We start from the raw sequence: 25714 nt of genomic DNA, 5'->3' as shown, positions 1-25714 counted from the left end.
CCCTGGGGACACAGTTCCCGGCAAAGGCTGGTTTCCCCTGGCTGCTGACTGTTGCACCAATGTCTCATGTTACTGTGAATGCTACTCCGGGGAATATGGATTGTCAATAAGCCCCAAGTTAATTGAAAAGTCAACCCAAGAAAGTCTCCATTTGGGAGTGAAACGTGATCAAAACCCTGCAGATCAATGACCTATTTGAAACGCTGTACTTTGGGTTACAACTTAATCTATCAATGAGAATAGACACAGTGAAAGAAAACCGAAACTGTCAGGAGTATGTCATTTTACAAAGGCTATACCTGCTGCTCATTGAGCCATTGAAGTGCTGAGTCTCAAATATCACACCCTGTACCTATCAGGACACACATGCCGGATGGTTTAAAGGGAATCTGGGATAAAGGTGAGTGTGAGATGACTCAAGCTTCAGGAATTCAATGATGACACTCTCGCTATGTCTCTAATCGTGATATGCTACAACATGTTGACCACAGTCTCTGATGATACCTACATGATACACCTATTCTGTCTTTCATCATTTATCAGGAAAAAGTCTGCTCTACACGTATTCCCATTTTGCTGAATGAAATTGTTATTCAATTTATGTATATTTACTTCTTATAGCGTGGGTTATTTTTGTGTTTACTTCACTTTTTTTGTTGGTTACTCCATGTATTTTTTGTCTTACCACAAATTTTCCCCACATACTTTTTACAGTTTGAGCTTAATAGGTTGGATTCCATTACAGTTTACTCACCCTAAAAATCCTCGTCCACACCCACAACACCCACACACTCATCCCCCACACACATTTTTATAACTACATCCTGATGCCACACACAATAGAATTGAATTGGTTGACTGGGTGTTGCAGTTCATACCTTGACAGTTCACTGTTAAGTACATTAGGCAAATTATCTTAGTGTGATTGAGCAGAAGAGTTTTCAACATCACTGTACCAAGACTGAACATGACTTATTGAGGTAATACTGACATACTGTGTGCATTAATTTTTTACAAGTAAATAACATTGGATTAATATAATTACTATAAAAATCCATGTACAGTATTCTTACTATAAATGGTGTGGTAAATATAATATAAGGTAATAAAATTGAATATGATACAAACTCATTCTAAGGGACTGTATAGCGCCTTTAAATTATGAATATATCAATTTATTAGTAGAAATCCTGATTCAAATTGTCCTGTAAAATTGTTTTGGAAGTATTAGCAACACAATGTTTCAAGTAACAGAGGTAAAAGTTGCAGCATTGAAGCTGGACCAAATGTAGCTAAATATAATTACATTATATAGCAAACATATTAATAATCCACTTCTGTGTGTTTACATACACTATCAAGTTATTTTTACTGTATTTTATCAGCTCATCATTTGAGTGACTAGTGGTTATAACTGTCAAACAAATGAAATTATTTAAAAGTACAGTATTTTTCTCAGAATTGTGGTGAAGTTTAAGTATAAAGTAGCATCCCACGGTGGCCGAGAGAGCCCAACGCACTGCAAATTAAGAAAACACATGCAAATAGAAAAAACATGTGCCAATTAAGATAACAACTTCATAAATTTGACGACACATGCACCGCACACACATGCAAATACAGAAATGCGCTGCAAAAAGTCACATAACAAGCAAACTCAGAAACTCAGAAACTCAGAAACTCAGAAACTCAGAAATGCTGGAAATTGCGAAAACGATAACAGAAATGTTTCCAGGGGACCCAACAAGTGATGAATCATCACCACTGACGAGAAGCTGACTTCAATAACTTCACAAAGCATTGACCTTGAGGCCAGGTTCATCACTTTTTGGGGAATTTTGCAGGGCATGTGTGGTCAAATTGGTGAAGATGTTTTCTTAATTTGCACCTGTTTTTTCTATTTGCATGTGTTTTCTTCATTTGCAGTTGTGCTCTCTCTCTCGACCACCTTAGGCCCACATCCACAATAAGGCCAGAAGTGCCTCATCCTTGCCTGAAGTGGCCCAGATCTGTATCCTATCTGGGTAAAGATCTTGATAATTATATTGAGTAAAGACTCAATGTACTCCAAAACACAAACTGAGGGCTCATTTATTTCAACTCCAGCAATGCATCATATTGTGTGATCTACTGTATTTATTAACTGCAATGATTGTATTTTTATTCAATTCAGTAGATCTTTTAATGTCTGCCCACAGTACATATATTAAAGTTGTGGCCTATTAAACATCTATCAAACGGAGAAGTGACACACTGAAGCATTGAGGCAAAGACTTCGCTTCTTGGTGTATCGGAGCTCTCTGTGTTCTAACACCTACATGGTTTGTGCCACGCAGGCACGGTGGAGTCAGCCCACTGCAGCGAATGGGTGGGATCAGCCCCAGCAGTCAGATAGCCACGTAGCTAGCTACCAACGTTAGCTGCGTAGGTAAGAGCTCCTTTATCCTCGGTACTTTCTGCGCGATCGTCACGTATTTGTCTTGAAACGAGCCGTGTTTACATTTACAACTCGGACGTCGTCTGTCGTTATACGCGGAGCTTCAGCTAAAGAAATCCCGTTGATAAGTTAGCTTTCTCGCCTTGTTAGCTTGCGTTGACACAGCAGCAGTGGTTCCCGTGGAATAAGTTTATATGAAGGTTAGCTTGTTAGCTACCAAGACTTGACATACGGGTGACGTGAGCTGGGGTCGAGTTAGTGTTAGCTGGGATGTAGCACCACGGAGCTACATTTAGTTAGCTTAGCTTGACAATAATAAGCTGAACTGTTGCTAACGTGTCACTGTTTTTTTTGCTTTAAGCTAACGTCAGCGAAGGTTACAATGGACGTGCCACATCATGGGTACCGAGCAAGTAAGTGTCCAGATGAGTCACCAGTGATGCATCTGTTAACGTTTCTGAAAAGTTTTACAAACTGTCCTGATAGTAGTTACTTCCTATTTCCTTCCTGGAGCTGGAGTCACACAGAGCTGTCATCTGACTGGTGATGTTTCATCAAAACATCCCAGTTAATCAGACACAAAGTAATACAACCGACTCATACACCAGTGACTCAGCAAATCTTACCACCATGAGTCTTATCACGTCTGATCTACAGAACTGTGAAGTAGTAATAGTTAATGTTGAGATCAGGGCTCTGTATGTCCAGTCCAACAGGCCGGGGGGGGGGGACTCCTTGTTCTTGTCACTGAAGATACTGAAGTCCTTCATGACTCTGGTTGGATGTTTTGGGTCAGTGTCTGGCTACAGATTGAAAATGGGACCAATCAGACGCCTTCATGAGGCTCCTGTGTGATGGATAAGAATCAAAACAACTGACATGCCTAAAGCACTTCCACAGCAGTGCACATGAGAGGGATGAGATATTCCAAAGAAAAGAAAAAACCTGCAATCCAAAAGTGTTACAAAACTACATCCTCCAAAATATCACTTTTGACCAACAATTGAAAATGTATAATATTTGTGAGCTGTATGAGCTTCAGGAGGGTAAATCGGTGTCAAATCATCAAACTTTTGGGCCACATCATGCTGATGTTGTCATACAAGAAAGCATAGAACCCACAGTTGAGGGAGATATGGGCGAACAAAGTTTGGACTTTTTGGGGGAACTACCTAAATGTGGGTCACAGAATAGGATTTTCATATTATCTTTCCAGCTCCATTTTTACACAGACAGAATATTGTCCTCAATATGAAAAATAACAGCAAGATGAGTGATTATAATAGTTATATAGGTTTATTGTGAAGTTTACACCAAAGTTAGCTAGAAGTTTGGTCTTTGCTTTTCGAGTTGTTGCTGACATGTCATCAATTATACCCGAAGCGGCATCACATTCCTGATTCTTTACAATGTTGTTGAACAGCAGTGAGGATTCTTCATATGTGAGCTAAGTCATCACACTATCACATGATATATCTTAACTGCTAGGATTAGCTTAATAACCAGTTAGTCTAGATTTAAGTATATGTTTGTATTTGATATTGTGGAGAACAAATTAGTGACTCCATCTTCCGCCAGTAGTTTAATTACTTTCATAATTTTCCATATTTCTATATATTATTTTATATTCCTTACACTTAAGTACTGCATGTTACTTATTACTTGCTGATGTCTTTTAAATCTAGCTGCTGTAATACTTTAAATTTCCCCATTGTGGGACTAATAAAGGAATTCTTATCTTATCTTTTCTCCTTTGTGTCCATTTTTTCTGCAGCGAAACAAAGAGGTCGGGCAGGTCCCCCAACAGGAGATTCTGTCCTGTTTGAGGACACCAGCTCTGGAGCCCCAGCGATGAACACTCCGGCGTACTACACTCCGGGGTACAATATGGCAGGACCTGCAAATGAGATGCAAGGAGATGCTGCAGTGAACAACCTGTTTACCGACCCAATGGCCAATGCTGCAATGATGTACGGCTCCACCTTAGCCAACACAGGGAAGGATATGGTAAACAAAGAGGTGAGGGACAGGCACGATATTCATATGATGTTCTGTATTGTATGCAGTTGAATGGGGTCTGGAGGTGTTTAATCATTAACCTTTTTTAAGGGCATGGCCTAGATTGGATAATTGGGACAAATCTTAACATCTTAATTACAAGTTCATTGTTGTATATACGGGTTTAAATACACCCATAACTGCATTCAGAGCAATTTTAACCATGGTTGTGAAGATCCAGACCCCGCTCGAGTCTTTTCACCTCAATGTGTGATAACATATTAGGTCCAAACAGGAGTTTAGAGTCATCTGAAATACAGCAGTGCATACAGGTGTCATTTTTCTGCCTTTTTCTGTACTTTCTTGATTCTTGTTGTTCTAGGTTTGTACCCTCAAGGCTGAATGCACTTATTGTAAGTCGCTTTGGATAAAAGCGTCAGCTAAATGAAATGTAATGTAATAATTTGAGGTTTTTCCACATAAGGAACCAGGCAGATGTGTTCTTACATTGACATAGTCTCTACTCAGGAGAAACATAATACTTTCTGTTGTTCAGCTTCTCTTTAATGATCCTGTTCCTGGTATTATTTACATCCAGGGCCTCTTTGAAAGCTAAAACTTTACTGTATAATGTTTGTCACTTTGTAGAGGACACAATTCAGATTCTCTTTCTTTTCAAATGAATTCATCACTCGTGGGTGGCAGATGAAAACAATAGTGATGCTGTTCTACTTGTTTGGCAGTTTTGATATGCAGGTGGTTCAGGATACATAGACTGGGTGTCAAGCCAAAGTGATACATAATCCTGAGCGCACAGCCTTCATCAGATATGACTATGACTCAATTGTTTTAATAACTTTGGCAGACTGTCGCTCCTCACTTGTTAAGTCGATGTTTGCGCTTCCTCTTCCTTTTCAGATCAGCAGATTCATGTCTGTGAACAAGCTGAAATACTTCTTTGCCGTTGATACCAGATACGTACTGAAGAAACTTATGATCCTCCTGTTCCCTTACACACACCAGGTAATCTAACACTACTCCTTCTGTCAGACGTTGTCCCAAGTCAGGGTACGGGACAACACAAAACATTTAAAAGAGTTAAATACTGACTGATAATTTTATCTTGTGTCATATTTTTAACCACTTATCACAATTTAAACAATTCAAACTAGATAACCAACCACTTAATCACAATTTCAGCTTCACGTGTGAACAAAATGATGCTGTGATTGCCAGTGAGAGTATAAAGCACAATTAATTCCCACACTCAGTTTCAGATTGTAAATGAAGTCAACACTCCAAACATTCTGTGCCCTGATAATGTAGAAACCACACAGAGTGTAAACTCTTTACAAGAACAGGGTCACATAGATTTTACTGTTTGACCCTAAATGCTCCTAACTATGTATTTACCCTAATACTTATACTTAATACTTATTTGCTACTTTGTATGCACAGAGTACATCATGGCTGTGTTTACCTAAAGGAATAAGTCAGGTGATATTCTGTATTCTTGTTGTTTTCAACAAGTCCTAAGTAATAACCTAAACCAGTGATCAAGTGATCCTAATGATAAGGAGGGTTGGGCGATGTCTACTGAACTGGTATTTGATGATGTGACATACAGTGGCATTTTGGGAACATCCAGTATTACTGAGTACTTGCGCAACATGCTTAATAATGACACGCAGGTACATTTCCACTGTCATTCAGAACAAATTCTTTGTAAGTCAGATCTCAGATCAGATCCGTTTAACTGGCATTATTCCCATGCAGCCCAACGGAGTGGCCTCCTATTTTACTTTATTATCCCATTGTGGAATAATACAAAGTGCTGTCCACTGATGAGTTAACACCTGACAAATCTGCTGTAGTAGTAGTTTTATTTCCTTTATTGCTGTGTTGTGTAAATACATTTTAGCTTTCCTCTTCTTTTTACATCCTGATGGAGGTGATACCATGACTTCTTCAGTTTCGTCAAAATGACCCAGCTTTAACAATGACTTCAAAATTCCCTTTCAAACAACACAACTCCAGCTGAATACGTTCACATGTTGAATGGCTTGACTGAAATACTGTGCGCTGATTTGCAGAACATAATAATCAGGTTGTGTTCAAGAACAGCCCTGGTGTTTGACATTTTCTGCTGTAAAACATGGACCTGTAATGGTTTGACAATTGACAAAAACTGCGTCGTCCAACCCTGATAACAAGTATCAGCTGTGTATAAAACCCTGATATACAGAATCTTAATCCTGTGTGACACTGACCTTCTGTCCTCATAACGATTAAACACATCCGTAAGCCACATTGTCACAGCAGGTAACACGGTCCTTTTAAAAACTATGTAGTTATTTTAGCCGATCCCACGTACACATGTAACTGTGTTCGACTCTGCTGGCTGTCTCATACTGTCTTTGTGTGGTTGTTGTAGGACTGGGAAGTTCGATACCATCGGGACACTCCACTGACTCCAAGACAAGATGTAAATGCCCCTGATCTTTACATCCCAAGTAAGTTTTCTGTAAAAAACGAATTTTTTAACACCCAGTAATTTAATTTTTAGCTGGCTGAATATATTTGTATGAATTGCCCTTTTCCCCTTTTTTGTCTTTTAGCAATGGCTTTCATTACCTACATTTTACTCACTGGAATGGCCCTCGGCATTCAGCAAAGGTGAGTAATTCCTCCTAATCTCATTTATTTTATGACCCAAAACAAATATGTTTGTTTCAAAGAAGTTAAACAAGCCGTGGGTGTGTTGTCCTTGTGTGAAGGTTCAGTCCAGAGGTTCTTGGGCTGTGTGCCAGCACTGCCCTCGTGTGGATCATCATCGAGGTGTTGGTGATGCTGCTCAGTTTGTACCTGCTGACGGTGCACAGCGACCTGTCCACCTTCGACCTCATCGCCTACAGTGGATACAAATATGTCGGGTAAATAGAACGCAAATGCAAATATTTTCAAATTAATATATAACTCGTTATTGACAAAGAACAGATAAAGGCTGAAGGAAAGAGTTACACCACTTGATTTGTTTTTAAACTATGGACATTTTAAACTATAGCCATGTAAATGATGTGAATGTTGTTGTTTGTGTCCCCCCCTCCAGGATGATCTTCACAGTGTTGTGTGGCTTACTGTTTGGTAGTGATGGATATTATGTGGGCCTTGCCTGGTCCTCTTGTGCCCTTATGTTCTTCATAGTAAGTATTTTGAGTTCGGATTGATGTCATCATCTACATCACAACCCAAACTGACTCAGAAAATGTGATTATTGTGCTTCTTTCAAGTGAACATTAGTATGAACTTTAAATTGTCCCCATATTATGTTGTGTATGTTCTGTTGCATATTATGGTTTAGAAAATGTGCTGGTTGTCTATTTAATAGAATTGGTTCTATTCCATATTATGTAGGTCAGATATTTACTTATTTTGATGCTATTTTCTTTTCCATTTAATACACACTTAGAAAAGACATTTATACACACAAAACTTAAATCAATATCTTTGTGTCAAATGTAATAAGGTGTGTAAACTAAGTGAGATATAAACACTGTACGATGTCTTGTGCAGCACCAAAATACATCAGCTTTTACCATTATTCTCTAGTGTTATGATTTTTATTATGACACCAAATTTGATCAGTTGCTGAAACACTGAAGCAGTGGAAAAACTTCATAAATAACACAATTTCAAGCTGAAAAACAGACTCACCTGTTCTGGTCATCATGTTTTATATAAATTAATCTATGTAGTTATTACCTTTTTTTGTTACACTGATAATTGATAATATGTATTATTGGATTAGTAATTGCATTTTCTTCAAGTACCACTCATGTCATAGTAAACATGAAGCTGCAGGCAGCTGCTGCTTAGCTTAGCACAAAGACTGTTAAGAACGACTACTATGAAGTCTTAAAGGAAATGGTGCCAGGTGAGGGGCTTTATGAGCATTTACAAGTTGCACAGATTAAATTGGAGGTCTCTTATGTGAGAAAGGGAACTTCATAGAGGATGGTAGACAGACTTTGTTTCCTTTAGGCAGAACCAGTTTTAGATGTTTCCCCCTGTTTCTTTATGCTAAGCTAAGCATGGGACATGAGAGTGGTATCAGTCTTCTCGTGTAACTCCTGACAAAAAAGTCAATTTAAGACTTTACAGTAAACCAGTTAGCTTTCTAACTTCTGTGTTATTCGTATTAGTCTGAATCTCAGATTTCCCTTTACTATCTCCGCAGGTTCGATCTCTGAAAATGAAGATACTTCCCTCCATCTCCCAGGACACCATGGGAACTGGATCAAGCACCAAACCCCAGTTTCGCCTTTATATCACTGTGGCCACCGCAGTCTTTCAGCCAATCATTATTTACTGGTTAACCTCTCACTTGGTCAGGTGACCATGAGGTATTTAGTAACCTGAAGTCCATGTGTACTGGACCCAGAATTTGGTTGTTGAGTGTTTGTACGTCAGCCTTTATACACTCTTTTTGTCAGTTAACTCAAAACATGTATGTACAGTGTTGAGCTGCAGCGTGTGAACAGCTTGTCAGACGTGCCCATAAATCCTTTCATTGATTCAACAGGAGAGTTTGACAGAAAATGTTTCAATGGAAGACAATTGTTTTCTTTTGTGATTGCATAGTAACACTGACAAATGCTTTTTTTTGGCCACTTAACTTTAAACACAAGGGCTTTCACTGACATTTGATCATAACATGGAATCAATTAGGTTTGATTTTATACAATGTCTCTGGTGACACTTTCCAGTATTTACACACCCCCCACCAAAGACAGACATGCGTTGTGTGATTCCAGTACAGTTTTTCTGGTAAGGTAATGTTGCTGCGTTACCTCCCCTCTTGTGAATCATGGATTTTATTTATCTACATTTGACAAAGCATGACAATGTTTGGATTTTTTGTAGGAAAAAAAATAAATATATTTAGCGTTGCGTAATCAGTTTGAATCGTTTGAGACTTATTTTCCGTGGCTACATCTGGAGGGACCGTAATCCTGTGTTTGTTGTATCTGATTTATTTCTGATAAATATGGATATGTTTCAATGAATAAGATTTAATTTCTAAAGATGTTGCCAGAGATCAGTAAATTTCCTCGAATCTAAAACAGATATATGCTGCAAAGTTACACCATCAAATACCAAATATAATAGCAAATATAATAATAATCTATAATACATTTTTGGATTATAATTATTGATACGTTTGTGTCGATATCATTTAAATGTCATATTTTGTATCAATAATCTGAATTACCAGTAACCATAGCTATCAAATATACTGTATGTAGTTCAATAAAAAGTATATTATTTGCCCCTGGAAATGTAGAGTACATAATACCATAGGTTTAGTAAAAAAAACAAATACCAAAGTACAGCATTTGAGTAAATATATTGATTTACTCTGCATCACTGCTCCTCAGGAATGTTTTCATTTTGAATGCAGGGGTTTTATGTGAAAGAGAATATACCTTAAACCAGTCAAAATACTTTATTAGTAAAATACTCTATTCTCTGGTACTACTCATCAGCTTAGTACTCTGATTACTTCTTTACACTGACCGTATTTCACCATCACTCTGTGGGCTGTGACTCCACTGTGCACCAGGAGCGGGAGCGTGCCTGCCTGCCTGGGAGCGCGCACCCCGCAAAGCGTCCTTTTCGTTTCCATGGGAACCACGGACGGCAACAGAGCACGGAGACAGCGCTGTTTGACCCGGACTCCGGTTTTAACTCCTCCATCTGTCCTTTCACTCCCAAAAAGACGCGTTTCTGGACCTCTAACTAACCCTGGATCCTGCTGGAATCCTCCTCCTGATAATCCGGTGAGTAACTCGTGGATATTTGGCCCTTTTCTCACCAGCAGAGTCACCGTGTCTCTCACCTGTGAGGAGAAAAAAGGCGGCTTTCTCGACTAAATGAAACTTTATATTGTTCCGCCATTTGCCTGCTGAACTGCCCTGTGGAGCCATGTGGTGTCACGTACAAACCCTCTGAACGCTGTATAAACTTAATGTAACTTTTAACGAGCCGGTTGCTTTCAGTGTTTTAAAGCCTTTACTCCATAGCAGAGATATAAGTGACCCGAGCACGTTTAGCGTCTGGGAAAACAGGAACAGTGAACATCTACTGGACTCTGAACCTTTTGTAGAGGATGCTCACCTGAGGGGAACAGATGGATAACATTTAACTCAAGGCTCTTCTCTCCACCTCTGTGTAATATTGTGGCCTAACAAGTTGCCATGAATCTGGAGTGTCTGAGTTATTGTTTGTTTGTTTTGAATTGCAGTTTGTAATGTTTAGATTCATGTTAAATAATACAAATACAAATTATATTCTTCCACATGTCTGCCTCTTATTGTGAAATTCACACCTATATGTACATACCATTTTTTATTCAGATCATATTGTTTGCTATTGTGAATCTATGCCTATATATACACATATATCTTCATATAGTTATACTATAAATCATATACTGCTATTCAGTATACTACAGTGAAATTATACCCATTTATATATAGCACATATCATTTTTATATTCATATTGTATACCATACCTGCCTAACAGTCTATATATATATACATGTATGTATAGATATAAATATATATGTGTGTGTATGTGGGTATATCTATATCAATATCTCCTTATACATAATGCACAAATACAGTATATAGATCCTCATGCTTTCACCTTGTGCCACTTCACTTTACTAAAGTACATTTCTCTAAAAATATATTTCTGTCTGTAGGGAAAGGTGTATATTATACGTATTTGCTGCATTTATATATTTTTTATTTTTTATTTTATTGCCCATTCTATTCTATTTTATACTTTCCCTTCACTACATCCTTCTGACTATCTACTGCTTTAACAAGTAAATTCCCCTGGCACGGGATCAATAAAGTTTACGTTATGTTATCTTATCTTTCCGTCTATTCTGCACATGAATTTTGTGATTGTACTGTACATAATGTTAATCCCTCTGAGGCAGATTCTTGATTGAAGGGGTTTTAGACTATGTAGATGAAACAGATTTGACTGTAGTCCTTGGAGAAGAAACTTTAATTCATTTCTGTTATGTTTTAGGGTTGGTTCAGCTGAATGACCCTGGACGTTTCCTCCTGGGAGAGATGGAGAATAGCTTTCAAACACTGCCACCCTCATCCCTGTGTCCCACCACCTTTGGAGGGTCCCTGTGTCCCACCAACTTTGAAGGGTCCCTGACTTTCTCCTCCTCGCCACTGCAGACCACCTGCAGCGGCCATATTTCACTCCCGCTTTCACCTATTTCCTTCCCCCCGTCCCCTATCTCACTTTCTCCAGCGACAGCAGAGTCCATCTTCTCCTCCTCCCCTTTCTCACAGTGCACAGCATCTCAGTGCCTTGAAGTACAAAACACAGAGGGCCTCAGCCCTACAAACATATGTGACCAGGATGACCTGACCTGCCTCAACTGGCTGCATCAGAGAGGCAACCTGCTGCCACTGCAGCCCCTACCCAAAATGGCACCACTGCCTCAGCTAGAAGCCTCCACACCTACCAACCCTCCTCCTGCCTCATCCAAGCCACCATACTCCTTCAGTAGTCTGATTTTCATGGCAATAGAAGACTCAGCAGACAAGAGACTTCCAGTTAAGGACATCTACGAATGGATTGTAAACAATTTCCCCTACTACAGGACAGCCACTGGAGGCTGGAGGAACTCTGTTAGACACAACCTGTCCCTGAGCAAGAGCTTCTGTCGCATTCAGAGGGACAAGAGCCAGGTGGGGACATATTTACACATTAAGAGTAACAAAGTCAAAGTCAAGAGGAAAGAGATTGAGCTTCTTACATAAGATGTTCAAGAATAAATATCTGAAAGCATCAAACTCACTAAAATGTCCTTTAGCAACACACTGAATCCAGATTTGCTGCTCTTTAGTAAAGTCAGCCATTAAACTGCACTGCAGGGAAATTATTATACTGTACTACATGTGTTGAGGTTGTTATGTGGTCTAATGTTTCAGTGTTCTGTGTGTGTTGTTGCTGATTTGGGGATTTTAAGTAGCTTTGTGTTATTGTTTCAGTCAGTGGGGAAGGGATCGCTGTGGTGTGTTTGTCCTGAGTATCGGCCGGCGCTCCTCGAGGTGCTTAGGAAGACCCACAGCTATCACAGCACTAACAGCAATCTGCTAAACAAGCCTGCACTGTGAGTATTTTACACATGGTTCATGTATGTGCAACCAAACATTATTGTCATTATCAGGTCATGTTTTATTTAATAAAGTTGAATGCCTTCAATTATAGTTAAAAAGTAAAAAATATTTGTGTTTGGGGATATTGGTCCGACAAAGTTTAACTTTTAAAGACTTTCCCTGAGGCATCTTCTACTATTTTCTGTTTAAATAGCATTTCCTTGTAATCAGAGCTGTAAAAATAAGTCTTTTCCTGTCTTTTCTGATCAGATACCTCAGATCAGATACGTCTTTCCTTGACGTGTTTACATTTTAATGATGCTTTGTTGCTGAGGTGTATTTTAAACACAAAAACAAACGATATTGATGCAGTTGTCTAACCCTCTTGCCGTGTTGTGTGTAGGTTGGAAGGAGCTGACTATGTGGTGCCTGCAGTCTGTGACAATATTGAAATCTCAGGTTAGTGACTCAGGTTCGGCTCATGTCACTTAATCAACACAGGAACATTCATATTTGACCCTTTATTAGTTTCTTTTCGTCCACTATATATTTTATCAACAGAGTGACAGCTCTCTGTGACACTTTCATTACCTGCTGCTTTTCTCCGTCTCTGCAGCTTTCTCAGCATGCAACATTGTTCCTGTGTTTGTGTTCAGTTGTCATGGAAACAACCTTCTATTACCATGGCAACCCGGCAATAGCCTAGCTCAGTGTCCTTTATGTCCCCTCATTTTATCTCCAAGCATATCAGCCATATTGTATCACATGGCCGCTGACAGAATGTGACAAGTGGTTGTTCAACACATCATTAATATTAATATCAGATCCTGTGATTCATATTCTGCTTGTTTGTTTGTTTAGCTCGTGTATTGTATCCAGCTTTACTCCTTCACAAGAATATATTTACAACACTTTAGTGACAATGTGTACTTTAGTTGGATAATTCTACATATTATGCGACAGATAACTGTACATCCATATAACTTCTTGAAGAGCTTCATAACCAGATATTAAGCAGAAATGCTGTGTAAACAAGAACAATCTTAGTTTTGATCAAAACATGTTTTATGTTAATCTTATATTAACATAAAACATGCCATCTTCTAAAGCACCACTGAAGAGTAGCTCAGCCTGTTTCTTATGTGCTAAGACAGAATGATCACCTTGTTTGATGTGGACAGGGAAGTGTCTGAGAATGTTGGACCAAATTACTGAACAGTAATCTGACATTACTAATGTTTCTTCTACATGTTTCTTTCTTTTTTTTTTAATGCAGATCCTCTTTGTCACACGCTCCTCCTCTCCATGCCCTCTCCCCCAACCCTGACCACTGATGATCCAACTTTTGGTGAAAACCCATCGTGCCCTTTGACACCGGATCACGAGGAGCTTGTCACCATGGAGTCGATGGAATACCAGCATGAGGAGATCTGCGAGGAGATGGAAAAGGACCCCCTGTCAGACAGCGGCTACATCGAGTTACACTACTACCAGTCTCAACAGTTCCAGTACCTGGTGCTGCCTGGTGACACCGAGCTGGACCTGGAGACAGTGGAGATCCTTCAGCTGGATGCAGAGGCCCAGGAGGCAGCTGGGTCACTGCTGGACCTGGCTGGTGGTGTATATTAATTCTATATCCCATGTCACGGCCACAACCGATGCAATGCTTCAATCCTCTATAAGCAAATACTCCAGCAGAGCAACATAAATGGGATTTATGTTTGTTCAGAAATGATGTTTTGTGAATTGGCTGCTTCTTCCTGAGACACCAACACTGCCCTATGTGTATTTTTGTGTAGTTAAATAACACCATAGATCAACTTTACTGATGGACTAACAAAACTGTGGATGGCATTACTTGTATCCAGACACTTTCAGTGCAGAAGCTGACTTTACTATCATAATGCCATACATTGACTACTCTCAACTCAAGACTTGAGAGCTCAACATTAAACTGAAATATATGGACAAAATGATACTAGATTTTAAAACTGAAAGGAAAGTATTAATAGTGTATAGTCTTCAACACGTCTTTTTACAGTTTCCACTGTGATTTTTTAACAAATAAAGTTCATTCTCAGGGGTGGAAGTAGTTCTTAGTTCCAACTAGTGTACAAGTTGTGTATCTTGATTCAAGTATGTCCCAAAAATGATGTATACAGAAGAAAAGTACTAGAGTAGCTCTTTTGATGTAAAACTGACCAGCACACAAACTCACTTCATGTCTTCCCAACCAGTGCTTCTCAGTTTCTTCCAAGTGGTAACCTTCATTTCTTTATAAGAATGTTTTAAGCACTATTCAGATACACTGCTTTACTTTTTAATTGTAATCCTAATTAATTCCTTTACACCCATTGCCGTTCCTCAGATCATGTTCTCTAATGTTGATTTTATGTACATTATGTTATTTTACTAATTCCCACTCCCAGAATGTCTTTGAGGTGAATGTGAACTTAAAAACCTGGAAATGAATTTGTAAGCTAAGCCACCCTGTCTTCAATCAGGGAGTTGATTGGACTTTTTAATTAAAATGCAAGATGAACTCACTGCCATGTGAACCACGTTACATATCAAGATACACTGCATTTCTGTTCGTTAATGTATTTTTTGAAAAGATCAGGATTTTGTAATCTAACAAATAAAAACTGCCATGCTGTTCTTGTGGATGAAATCAGCCTGTTTTGGTGTTCCGGCAACACGATTGTCAATTTGGTAGCACAACAGTACAATACCACCATGGATGGATTACTGAACGGCTCAGGTGGAGCACAGGCGAGGAGGCTTTTGGGCCAGAGCCTGTGTTTTTCTATATTTCTTGTTGAACATACTCACAAAAAGAATTGACTACAAAGATTTACCAAATAACAACAGAGAGATGCAAAATGACAACAAAGAGAGACATAAAAATGGCAAAAAAGATCAGGGGCACTAGAGAGCAAGCAATGGAGTAAGACGTGTATCGCTGAGCTCCTGCTCAACCTTTGCTCAACAATGGAAGCAATGATTTTTTTGTCAGTCTTTACTACACAGAGCTAGTAAGATCAAATGAAAGTGATGTGCTTTTTTGTGCACTGTAATGGCCACATGGTTCAGGTTCAAGCCACAATGTCTGCTACCGGAAGTAACGATGATACAGCGTATTCTGCCCCTTCCACTGAGGCGAGAGCTTTTGTGCCGGGTGTGCGTGCGTTTTTTTTTTACGTTTGAAGAAGGTGTCCCAGTTACTTTAATTGTATTGGATTTAGCTGCAACGCTGTTTTGTGTGTTTTGTGGACTCAAAAACTTCACCACCCCTCCATGGCATAGTGGTGAGTAAATAATGAGTGAATTTTCATTTTTGGGTGAACTATCTTGACTATGTGATTTTTTTTATGAATCTTGTGACCGTTTTTATTAATTAATTTTGACAGTGTTGTTTTGTTGTTGCGTATGTTTCTTGTTCTCAGACCTCTCTTGGAAAAAAAACAATATTTATATAATACATCGTCTCTTATGACCTAGTCTGGCTATATTTTATTTATTTATTTATTTATTTTTGTTCTTCAAGATTACTTTATCCTATTACCTTTTGGGGTTTCTCTATTTTTGCATTGTTGATGCAAAAATAACTTGATCAAAAAAAGAAAAAGATGCACACAACCTGGGCCTCTTGCTTTGATGTCCACCACAACAAATGTTGCAGGATAAGTTTGAGTATTTTCAAACTCTATTGCATATAATTGTTTTATAAATGTTTCACCATTAGAGGGAGTACTATCACAGGTCGCAGGAACAAATAAAGTGTGTGTAAGATTTTCATATCCTCAAATTAAAACCTGTTGCTAAGCTTACATGTCTTTTTTCAACAACAGCCATATTTCACATATTTATTTCCATTAAAAAAACCTCACTCGTGATGGTTTTACCTTTGTCACAGTTCCGCATTCGTAACATGACAACAAAAAACTACATTTCCCTCAGGTACGGGTCGTTGATTTGCACCCTGGGTAACGTATTTCTTACGTAGATCAAAGTAGGAACAGGAGAGCCCAAAGAGACTACATTTCCCGGGAGGCCCTGCGCAGGCTGAAACCGGAAGTCTGTTAGTTTCGCGTTGGAAAAAAGTTCTCATGCTTGTTTTCATGCCAGTTTAGAAAGAAAAAAAACTTGTCAGTTGTTTGTCGACTCTCGTGAGGTTGTGTTTGAGGAAGCTGCAGGAGACACTTCACCGGGAAACAGCTGCCACCGCTACGAGAAGGTATTTAAAGCCAATTCACCGTTAGCATCTTTAAAGTTTGTTTTGCAGCTAACGACAAATATGTTTGTTGTTTGGTTTTTTTTTTAAAAAACACGCAGTCGTACATGTTGTTAGCTAGTTAGCTGCACCGTTAATAGTTATGGGCTTTAGTTGTCGAAGTTTGCCATGAAGCTCATTTCAAAAGGCACGAGTACAACATGTTACGTGTTTAGCTTAGCTGGTCCCAAGTGCTGCCAACGTAGACAACAGCACAGTCAGTGCCCGCAGCTGAAAACCAAACAGTGTGGATTCCTGCTGTGCATCTGAATATACTGATTATTCTACATCATGTGCTTATTAGGAAAGTGCACGTTACAAAATATACAGTTCGGTGTGTTCGCTGCTCAGGTCTCAGACACTCACTGCAGAGCAATGCCCGGTATGAGTGCCACACCTTTGAGGCGTAGTGTCGGTGGAGGCAAGAGAGAGAGAGAGAGTGAGGTTTGGAGATTCGACTCACAGAGGAACTGTTGTGAAAGCACCGCCCTGTGTTACTCACCATGGGAGAGGACGTCCTCGTCACACCGCAGAGCCACACTAGAGTCAACTGAAGCTGCTGTGATGGTGAGCAGTGTGGTGAAGATAGAAAATAGCTGTAGGCAAAGCAGCATGACAGCCACAAGGACATCCCACAGTCAGCTGCACACAGAGCTGAGCACTGTGTCCCAGGGAAAGATCAGGGCATGTCTCATTGTTTAGTGGAAACAGACAGAAAGAAATGCTGGACACGCCATGTTTGTTTGTTTTTTGTTTATTTTTGTCAGCAGGATTGTGCTAAATCTACTTAAAGGGATAGTTCACCCAAAAATGAACATTCACTCATTGTCTACCCACCGCTATGCCGATGCGAGTGGTGGGTGAAGTGTGTGAGTCCACAAAACACTTTTGGAGTTTCGGGGGACTCAAACACTTCACCCACTGTTTGTTGGTGGCATGGAGCCCAGGCCTGAGCAGAGCCCATTTAATGTTGATGTGGATCCAAGATTTTTCTTCACTCTCTTTAATTGTGTTTTATGACAAACTAGTTAGGCCCTCGGAGAGCGCGTACCTCCTCCAAAGCTGATTGGCCACTTTATGACCATATTGCATATACATGTTCTGGGATCAGATACAAATACACAGAGACAGAAATATTCCAATATCAACACTGGTCTTGTCTTCCCCCAGGGACTAGTACCTCCAGAAGGATGAGGGGTGAACCAGGTCCAGTTCAGATCGTCACAGTGTCTAAGGACGACCACTCGTTTGCGTTGGACACAAAGGCTCTGGCTGAGGTTCTGTTGGCTCCAGAGGTGCGAGACAAACATGTGGTGGTGCTGTCGGTGGCCGGAGCCTTCAGGAAGGGAAAGAGCTTCCTGCTGGACTTCATGATCCGTTACATGTACAGGAAGGTGGGTCAAGCCGTTCCATGATCTCTGCGTCTCACTTCTCCACACATTACATCTGTCTACAGTTCTCAGAGGCCAAGATCACTCACTACACATTCACAGTGTTGATGTGGAAATGTCGTCATGGTGACTCAAGCAGAAATTAGTTGATTAATCAACGGATTCTTAGCCTGCAGCTATTTTGATAATTCATTTATTGTTTAAGTTTTTTTTAAAGAATACAATTCTAACATTATATGATTAAACCAACAAACTTCTGTTCTTGTGTTGAAAGTGTGATAACCTGGAAAACTATTAATAGTCTATGGTTGAAGTAATAATTTACATAACCATACAACATCAATACCAGGTTCAACATGTGAACTAACTCGTTCACTGAACAGGTTGAGCTGAGAATTTAGTTATCTTTTTTAGGGAGTGGAGGCCTCTGTGTGATTTTCTTTACTTGTGTAGGAATCTGTGCTCATTGATAAATCTGCCTGCTGCTGCTGTTATATTTTTGGAACTACACAACAAGACATGTTTGAAAGTTTGAATCTAGATTTCTGTGAAATGACTTGGCACGCGTCCCTGACATGTCTTTAAAAAGTACTTTGTTTTGTTCAGGGGGACGAGAACTGGCTGGGTGAGGATGATGAGCCACTGACTGGATTCTCCTGGAGAGGTGGATCAGAACCAGAGACGACAGGCATCCAGCTGTGGAGTGAAGTTTTCCTCATCCCAAAGAGCGACGGCACAGAGGTACAGACACATTTCATTTATTTATTTATGTACTGTCTGTGTATATGTGTGTGTGTGTGTGTGTGTGTGTGTGTCAACAAACAAAACCTTGGCTGTCACCGGTGAGAGGCATTATGTTTTTGGGTTGTCTGTCCATCCCATTCTTGGGAGTATGATATCTCATGAACACCAGTAATCTTCGGACTTTACCTTGGGGTCCAGGAATTTCTAATGAACGTTTTTTTAATACTTTTCTGACGTTTTCTACTCTCAATAATTAAACAATTAACTTGAATAATCCATAACGCTGAAGTTAAAGGTTGACAGTTCTTCCTTAGCATGTAGTATAACTGCTGTGCATTATTTGTACCTCTACATGAACCATCATTTATACTGTATTTTTCTCATGTTGTGTTGCTTTGATGAATGTAATTTGAACGATGTTTCCTATTAAAAACATCTGAGACACAAATAGAAGTATTCCCTCTCATAAACACCCTGTTTGAAGTCGAAGGCGTCACGTTGAATGCTTTGTCTCTGCTCTAGGTGGCAGTGCTGTTGATGGACACTCAGGGAGCCTTCGATGATCAGTCCACAGTGAAGGACTGTGCCACCATCTTTGCCCTCAGCACCATGACCAGCTCAGTACAGGTGACTGATCTACTCCGATTATCATTGATCAGATAGATTCTCAGTATTCTTGTAACAGACACTTACATTGTTTCTATTCTGTAGATCTACAACCTGTCACAGAACATTCAAGAGGACGACCTGCAACAGCTACAGGTCTGTTTACACTGGAGTCCACCTGATGGTGTCCTCAACCTATTTGATTCAGAACACCTGCTAGTGATGCACGTTTATTTTGTGTACATTTTTTAACACAAAGGATAAGATTTTAAAAGTTTTTGCATCTGTATTAATTTGTATTAACCCTCCTCACAGCTGTTCACGGAGTATGGTCGTCTTGCTTTGGATGAAATCTTCCAGAAACCCTTTCAGGTGCTAAAACCACAATGCATTGTTGCTGATGCTTTATCTGATTGTTTTTGTTGCCCTGTTTGACAGTATTTCATAAATTATTAAACAATATCTTTCCCTTCCTCCCACAGTCACTGATGTTTCTTATCAGGGACTGGAGTTTTCCCTATGAATACACCTACGGGTTTAAAGGAGGCCACGAGTTCCTCGATAAACGTTTGCAGGTACCTGGGATTTGTTTGATTTGGACTTTATCTACATACAGCTGTGTATCTTAATTTCTTGAGTTCAGCATTTGGGATTTTTTATAACTCTTGTTGATTTTTAAAGGTTAAGGAGGCCCAACACGAGGAGCTGCAAACAGTGAGGGATCACATACATTCATGCTTCACCAAAATTTCCTGCTTCCTGTTGCCTCACCCTGGGTTGAAGGTCGCCACCAGCCCCTCATTTGAGGGACAACTTCGCGGTAAAATCCTGTTATTTTGGATTCTTCTTTGTTTAAACTTGGTGTTCAGCAGAACGCCCGACATACTGAGTGTTGTCCCAACTGTTGTTAAATATACTTTCTCAGATGTGGCGCCAGAGTTCCGAGATCAGCTGAAGAGTCTGATTCCTAAACTGCTGAATCCAGATCATCTGGCTGAGAAAGAGATAAACGGAAACAAGGTCACCTGCATGGGCCTGCTCGAGTTCTTCAAGGTGACATGATCTTCATCTGAGTGTTCCTGCTCAACCTTAATCAGTTTTCTACAGATTGACTTCATTCAATGTATATTTTTTGTCTTACCAGGCTTATATCAAGATTTACCAGGGTGAAGATTTACCACAGCCAAAGACGATGCTCATGGTATGTTCAGGATTAACATACTCACCAGCACTGGGGTGATCTTTGACCTGTGTTTTTCTTTTTCCACTTCAGTTTGTTAAACATTTCTCTGTTTGTCTCACCAGGCTACAGCAGAGGCCAACAACCTGGCAGCTGTAGCCACAGCCAAAGAGCAGTATTACAAGAGCATGGAGAAGGTGAGTTCACTAAGAAGTTAAAGAAAACAGAGTTTGGGTGAGATCGTCCATTTGGCCACCATTCTACCTCTTCTTTTGTTCATTCAGCATTTTATCTCCCTCCAGCGCCACAAAATCAAACTGAAACATGTTTTAAAAATTGCTTTATGAGAACAACACTAACATCAGCCTGATCTAAACACCTGAGATTGGATTTTTTTTTTACATATCACCCACTATGGCCCTGTTCGGACCTGTCATTAACATGAGTCTCAGGTGATCTGATCACAGGTGGACAGCTCTGAGTTCAGGTGTGAACGCACATAAGACGTTTTAAGGACACATTCGAGATCCGATCATTCAGATTTCAGCTTCATATGACAACTTATTTGTTCTTTGCAAACAAATGATGTAGTTACTCACATGAGACGCATGTCGAGACTCATTCTAACGTCAGATGTGAACTGATGTACTCAGAGCTGTCCACTCTAATCACCTAAGACTCATTTATTCCAGGTAGGAACAGTGCTTCAATGGTTTTATGCATGTTGGTCTGATCATATTCATAATGAGCTCAAAAATCCTGATGAGGTCCCTTTCCTCTTTGTTTGTCATTTCTCAGGTGTGTGGGGGAGACCTGCCCTATGTGGCTCCTGAGTCTCTGGAGGAAAAGCATGTGTTTAACTCCCGAGAGGCTCTTCACTCCTTCTCATCCACTAAGAAAATGGGCGGACAGGAGTTCTGCGATCAATACCAGACACAGCTGGAAAGGGAGCTGGGGGAGATGTGGCAGTCTTACTGCAAACACAATGAGGTAGAGGACTATGTCAAAACAATAACATTTAACATTGGTTTATTTCGATTTTTTTTTAATTGAATTGTAAAAAGTTTAGACCCAAAATCTGAATTTTACGCGAGTACTTGATACACATTGTTGCTTTTTGCATTGATATGACAGAATTGTTTCTAACCGTCTGTGTTTCTCTTTGTTTTAAAAGTCAAAAAATCTCTTCAGTGCCTTCCGGACGCCTGCAGTGCTGTTTGTCTTGGTGTGCCTCCTCTACGTGGTGTCGGGTGTGCTTCTCTTTGTTGGCCTGTCTACCATCGCTTTGGTGTGTGACTGTACTCTGGGCGTGGTCATGATGTCCATGCTGACGTGGGCCTTCATCCGCTACTCTGGTCGGTACCGGCATGTGGGCGGAGCCATCGACCAGGCTGCAGGTGTCGTTCTGGAGCAGGTGAGAAGAATGAGGCTGGAGGAAAGTGTGTGTTTGCATCTGTCTGTACGGGTGTCACAGCTTTCAGTTCATGTCAATGTAGGAAAATGTGTTTCAATGCATGCACCCATTAATGCCACTAGAGGGAGCTATTAACGCTTGATAGAACCACAAAACAGCATTCAGCAGTCATGGAATAAAAACAATTCTTATTTCTTAACCACCTGTTAATATCAAACACAAGCTGCACATAAAATAAAACAAGTTTAATAAATATCCATTTTGGTGCTAGTTTTATCAGCATCTTGGAATGATATTCAAAAATATGATATGAGCAGATTTAGATTTAGATTCTAAATATTAGCTCCAGTTCAGACACATCAGTGTCACAGGAAGTCAGTAAAAAGACTGACTTGTTTTGGTTTTATTTGATTGGCTGACAGTATGAGGGAGTTTGGTTATCACCAGGAACAAGGTTCAAGTAATTTTAGTTATTTACATAAGGCTCAGTCTCACATAGCCAGACCCTCTCTACAGACCTGTGCCAGTGATTGTCTTACTGCACACATTATTGATCTGCTAAAGAAAAAATGCTTTTGTTTGTTTGTGTGTTGTGTCTAAAAACAGTGTAAAATCCCAACAATTCTCAGTGGCTGGTTCAAAGCTTCCACCAAACCTGGTGACAGGGTTAAAAATGTGTGAAATGGAGCTGTGAGGTCCTCACCTTCTTTTCCCTCTGTTTTCAGGCGACCGTGGTGATGAACAAGTCGAGGGGGGTGATTCCTGTCGACACGAAGAAATCCAGTTAGAGGACCTGTGCATCCTCATAATCTCGATGCAACACAACATAAGCACACATTCAGCAGTAAAGCCTTATCACGCCACCCACTGTAACAAACATGCAGCTAAAACACATTGGCACAGGGTTCAAATATGATGCCAATACACCAGCATCTCTATTATGCAGAATTGCTCATAGAAAGGTGACTGGATTCACTGAGGGGGTCAATGTTCCAGTTTCCTAACAGACGAGTCAATGTTTACTTAAAAAAACTAAAGAAAAACACTTATTTCAGCTGAACACATCTGATATGTGGTTCAGAGCGGCCGAGACGTCTCACACATGCACATTAACAGAAAACACGAACGCAAAAGTGACAGCACAACTACAAAAGCCACACAATGGAAACACAATCACAACAAAAGTGAACGAAGCAGAGTTAGTTTGGTCAAGTCATGGATGTACGAGTCAAGCGAGCTGTCGTTTGTGAAAACGCAGACAAGTCAGTTGCCACTTACAACGCGATGCTTATATACAACTCAAATAAGAAGCGTCACATTTTAAGGGGTGGCTGGCTTGACCGGGTTTTCACACACGACACCTTAAATGACCACAACAACAAAAAAGATTTAACACAGAAAGTTACTCTGCTTGTTTCATCGTCAACATGTCGGTAGTGTTTCCGTCAGGTGGCTCATGTATTCTTGTTTCCTGTTAAAGCGCTTGCGTGAGACCTCTCAGCCACCGTAGTCGTCAGGGTGCTTCTTAAACAAAGCTTTTGCAGTTTATCTTTAAATAAGAATCTTTAAAAATGCTGGCTTTGAAGCTTCTACATTTATACATAATTTTTTTTCTCGCTATATATTTTTTTCTCTTATTGGCCTTAAGACATTCCATTCAGTTTGTAGAGTTGCAGCTTGTTTGATAGAAATTAGCGCTTAGAGACGTGGTGAACTGTCGCTACTTAGAGAGGAAAGAGGATACGCACTTTGTATTTAGCACAGCAGATTTTGAGAGCTGCATGTTTTGGGGAATTCAGTTTGAGTGCTTTGCTGTTTCCTCTTAGACGGAAACATGATGCACTTTGTGGATTTTGATACTATATTCTAGACTCTACTTTTAAGATACTTTATAGGAGCTAATATTCTGCAAAACAAAATAAATAGGACATTAATGTAATACTCAAAGGTGTTGATCGCCCAATTCAACCAGTCAGCCAAAGAAAGGAGAGCTTTAAATGTTTAAATAAAAATACTCGGGCCTCAAACGTCAGGATTCATGAGCTTAAACATACTTTAAGGTGTAAACTAGGGACTTGCATTAGTTCAAAGATGTAGAAATTGCACTGATTACAATGAACACGGTTGAAAAACACTTACAAGTGTTGAACATTCATGGAACAAATAACTAGCAGAATATTAAAATAGACCAAAACCTAAACAAGCAGCGGAGCATTACAGAGACTGTTTGGCTTTTTGTACATGCACCTCAGTTTTCAATAAATATCAGCACTTTGATGGATAAGGATCAAATCTGTTTTCAAAAATCCTCAACACACAGTCCTGTTTGTATGTTTGCTTTTCAAAACTCTCTCCTTAGCGGCCTGTGCCATCAGCTCCAGTGTGACAAAACACTGTGATGTATAAAGTTCACATCGTTGATCTGGCCTCAGGTAAATTGGATATTTCAACTATTTCTAAACTTTTTCAGTCTAAAACTTGTTTTCAGTAAAAGAAAAAAAACTACGACACAGGCGATCAGTCCAGGCAGATGCAATCGCACACTCAGGTCAAAGCTCTGCTTCAAATGGCTGACGTGAAATGTTACACATCATTTATTCAAAGCATATTACAGGAGAGGAAAAAGAATATAAAAGAGTATGGGATGACTTTGTTTCTGAGTTAGTTGTTTACATGTAGCCTTATAACTAATCAGTCAAAACGCAGTCGTGCAGAGAATTAAGAAGGTCGACTGCTCAGTGGATTTATAACTTTTCCATTATGAGGCCAAACAGCGTCTCAGGCCAACTCAGAATGAGTCAGGCATCGGATTAAAGGACTCTGATTCTTGGTAATTATGCCCAACATCTCTAAATAGAATAAAACGTAGGGAATCAGGAATATTTTAGGATTGGAAAAGTGGAATTGACGTCTCTTAGTATTGTAAAACGGGCCTTTTAGACACCACAATATTGTGTGACCTGAGAGCAGAGATAGAATCCTGTAACTTTATTTTTTTGGTGATCCTCAACTACCTGTATGGAGGCACAAAAAGCTGATTGGTGTTTATCAAACACTCACAGTTATTCCGTGTTACTGTAGATATACGTCATAAGAATTCAGGGCCAAACGTGACCATTAGAAATATGGAGGATGAGAAATGTCGAAATTCTCAGTCCTTGATTTTCCTCCATCATTTTGCACATTCCACGGCTGTTCACTTTCCACAAGAGGAGGAAACTTCAAGATGTTTTGCAAGCACATACTATTGCACTTACCCTTCTCTTTGGTGCTTTTTGCACACGGCTCATTCCAAAATAAATAAATGTGTGCTATATTGTAGCAACTGCTATTGTAATCATTTCTTGCAGGAGTATTGTATCCTTGATGTGAGAAACGCTGTTGTGTTAATGCGTCTTTCTAAAACATTAATTGAACTTCAGCTTTGACCGGAGGGATTATAATTTCAGGTTCGGAATCTCATGCTCATGTCAGG

The 25714-nt window shown here is 39.7% G+C and overlaps 3 protein-coding genes across 5 annotated transcripts; all 3 read left to right on the top strand.

Moving 5' to 3' along the window:
* The first annotated feature begins 2283 nt into the window (after positions 1-2283).
* yif1a (Yip1 interacting factor homolog A (S. cerevisiae)) lies at positions 2284-9393 on the top strand. 3 transcript variants are annotated; one of them, XM_035161050.2, is made up of 9 exons: positions 2284-2428; positions 2799-2850; positions 4212-4456; positions 5354-5458; positions 6870-6948; positions 7054-7111; positions 7213-7368; positions 7545-7638; positions 8673-9393. In XM_035161050.2, the coding sequence occupies exons 2-9, from the start codon at positions 2820-2822 to the stop codon at positions 8829-8831; spliced, it is 927 nt and encodes a 308-aa protein (XP_035016941.1). In that variant the 5' UTR covers positions 2284-2428; positions 2799-2819; the 3' UTR covers positions 8832-9393. The 3 variants fall into 3 exon arrangements, with proteins under 3 accessions (XP_035016941.1, XP_035016942.1, XP_035016940.1); XM_035161051.2 differs by having other exon boundaries at positions 2290-2424; XM_035161049.2 differs by lacking the exon at positions 2284-2428 and adding an exon at positions 2447-2637.
* A 145-nt stretch (positions 9394-9538) lies between these two features.
* On the top strand, positions 9539-15274 carry si:ch211-145o7.3 (forkhead box protein N2). The gene is made up of 5 exons (XM_035161048.2): positions 9539-10275; positions 11541-12220; positions 12524-12645; positions 13035-13090; positions 13908-15274. Exons 2-5 carry the CDS (start codon positions 11585-11587, stop codon positions 14258-14260), a joined length of 1167 nt encoding a protein of 388 aa, XP_035016939.1. The 5' UTR covers positions 9539-10275; positions 11541-11584; the 3' UTR covers positions 14261-15274.
* A 1417-nt stretch (positions 15275-16691) lies between these two features.
* On the top strand, positions 16692-25560 carry atl3 (atlastin 3). The gene is made up of 14 exons (XM_035161047.2): positions 16692-16868; positions 18075-18298; positions 18902-19036; positions 19562-19666; positions 19751-19801; positions 19961-20017; positions 20128-20220; positions 20327-20465; positions 20571-20698; positions 20790-20846; positions 20951-21022; positions 21624-21815; positions 22000-22239; positions 22965-25560. Exons 2-14 carry the CDS (start codon positions 18095-18097, stop codon positions 23025-23027), a joined length of 1536 nt encoding a protein of 511 aa, XP_035016938.1. The 5' UTR covers positions 16692-16868; positions 18075-18094; the 3' UTR covers positions 23028-25560.
* Positions 25561-25714: the final 154 nt, after the last annotated feature.

The sequence above is a fragment of the Hippoglossus stenolepis genome, chromosome 7, assembly GCF_022539355.2.
Source record: "Hippoglossus stenolepis isolate QCI-W04-F060 chromosome 7, HSTE1.2, whole genome shotgun sequence".
NCBI classification, from domain to species: domain Eukaryota; kingdom Metazoa; phylum Chordata; class Actinopteri; order Pleuronectiformes; family Pleuronectidae; genus Hippoglossus; species Hippoglossus stenolepis.
Note: the sequence above shows the minus strand (reverse complement) of the source record. Positions and strands in the feature narration are given on the sequence as shown.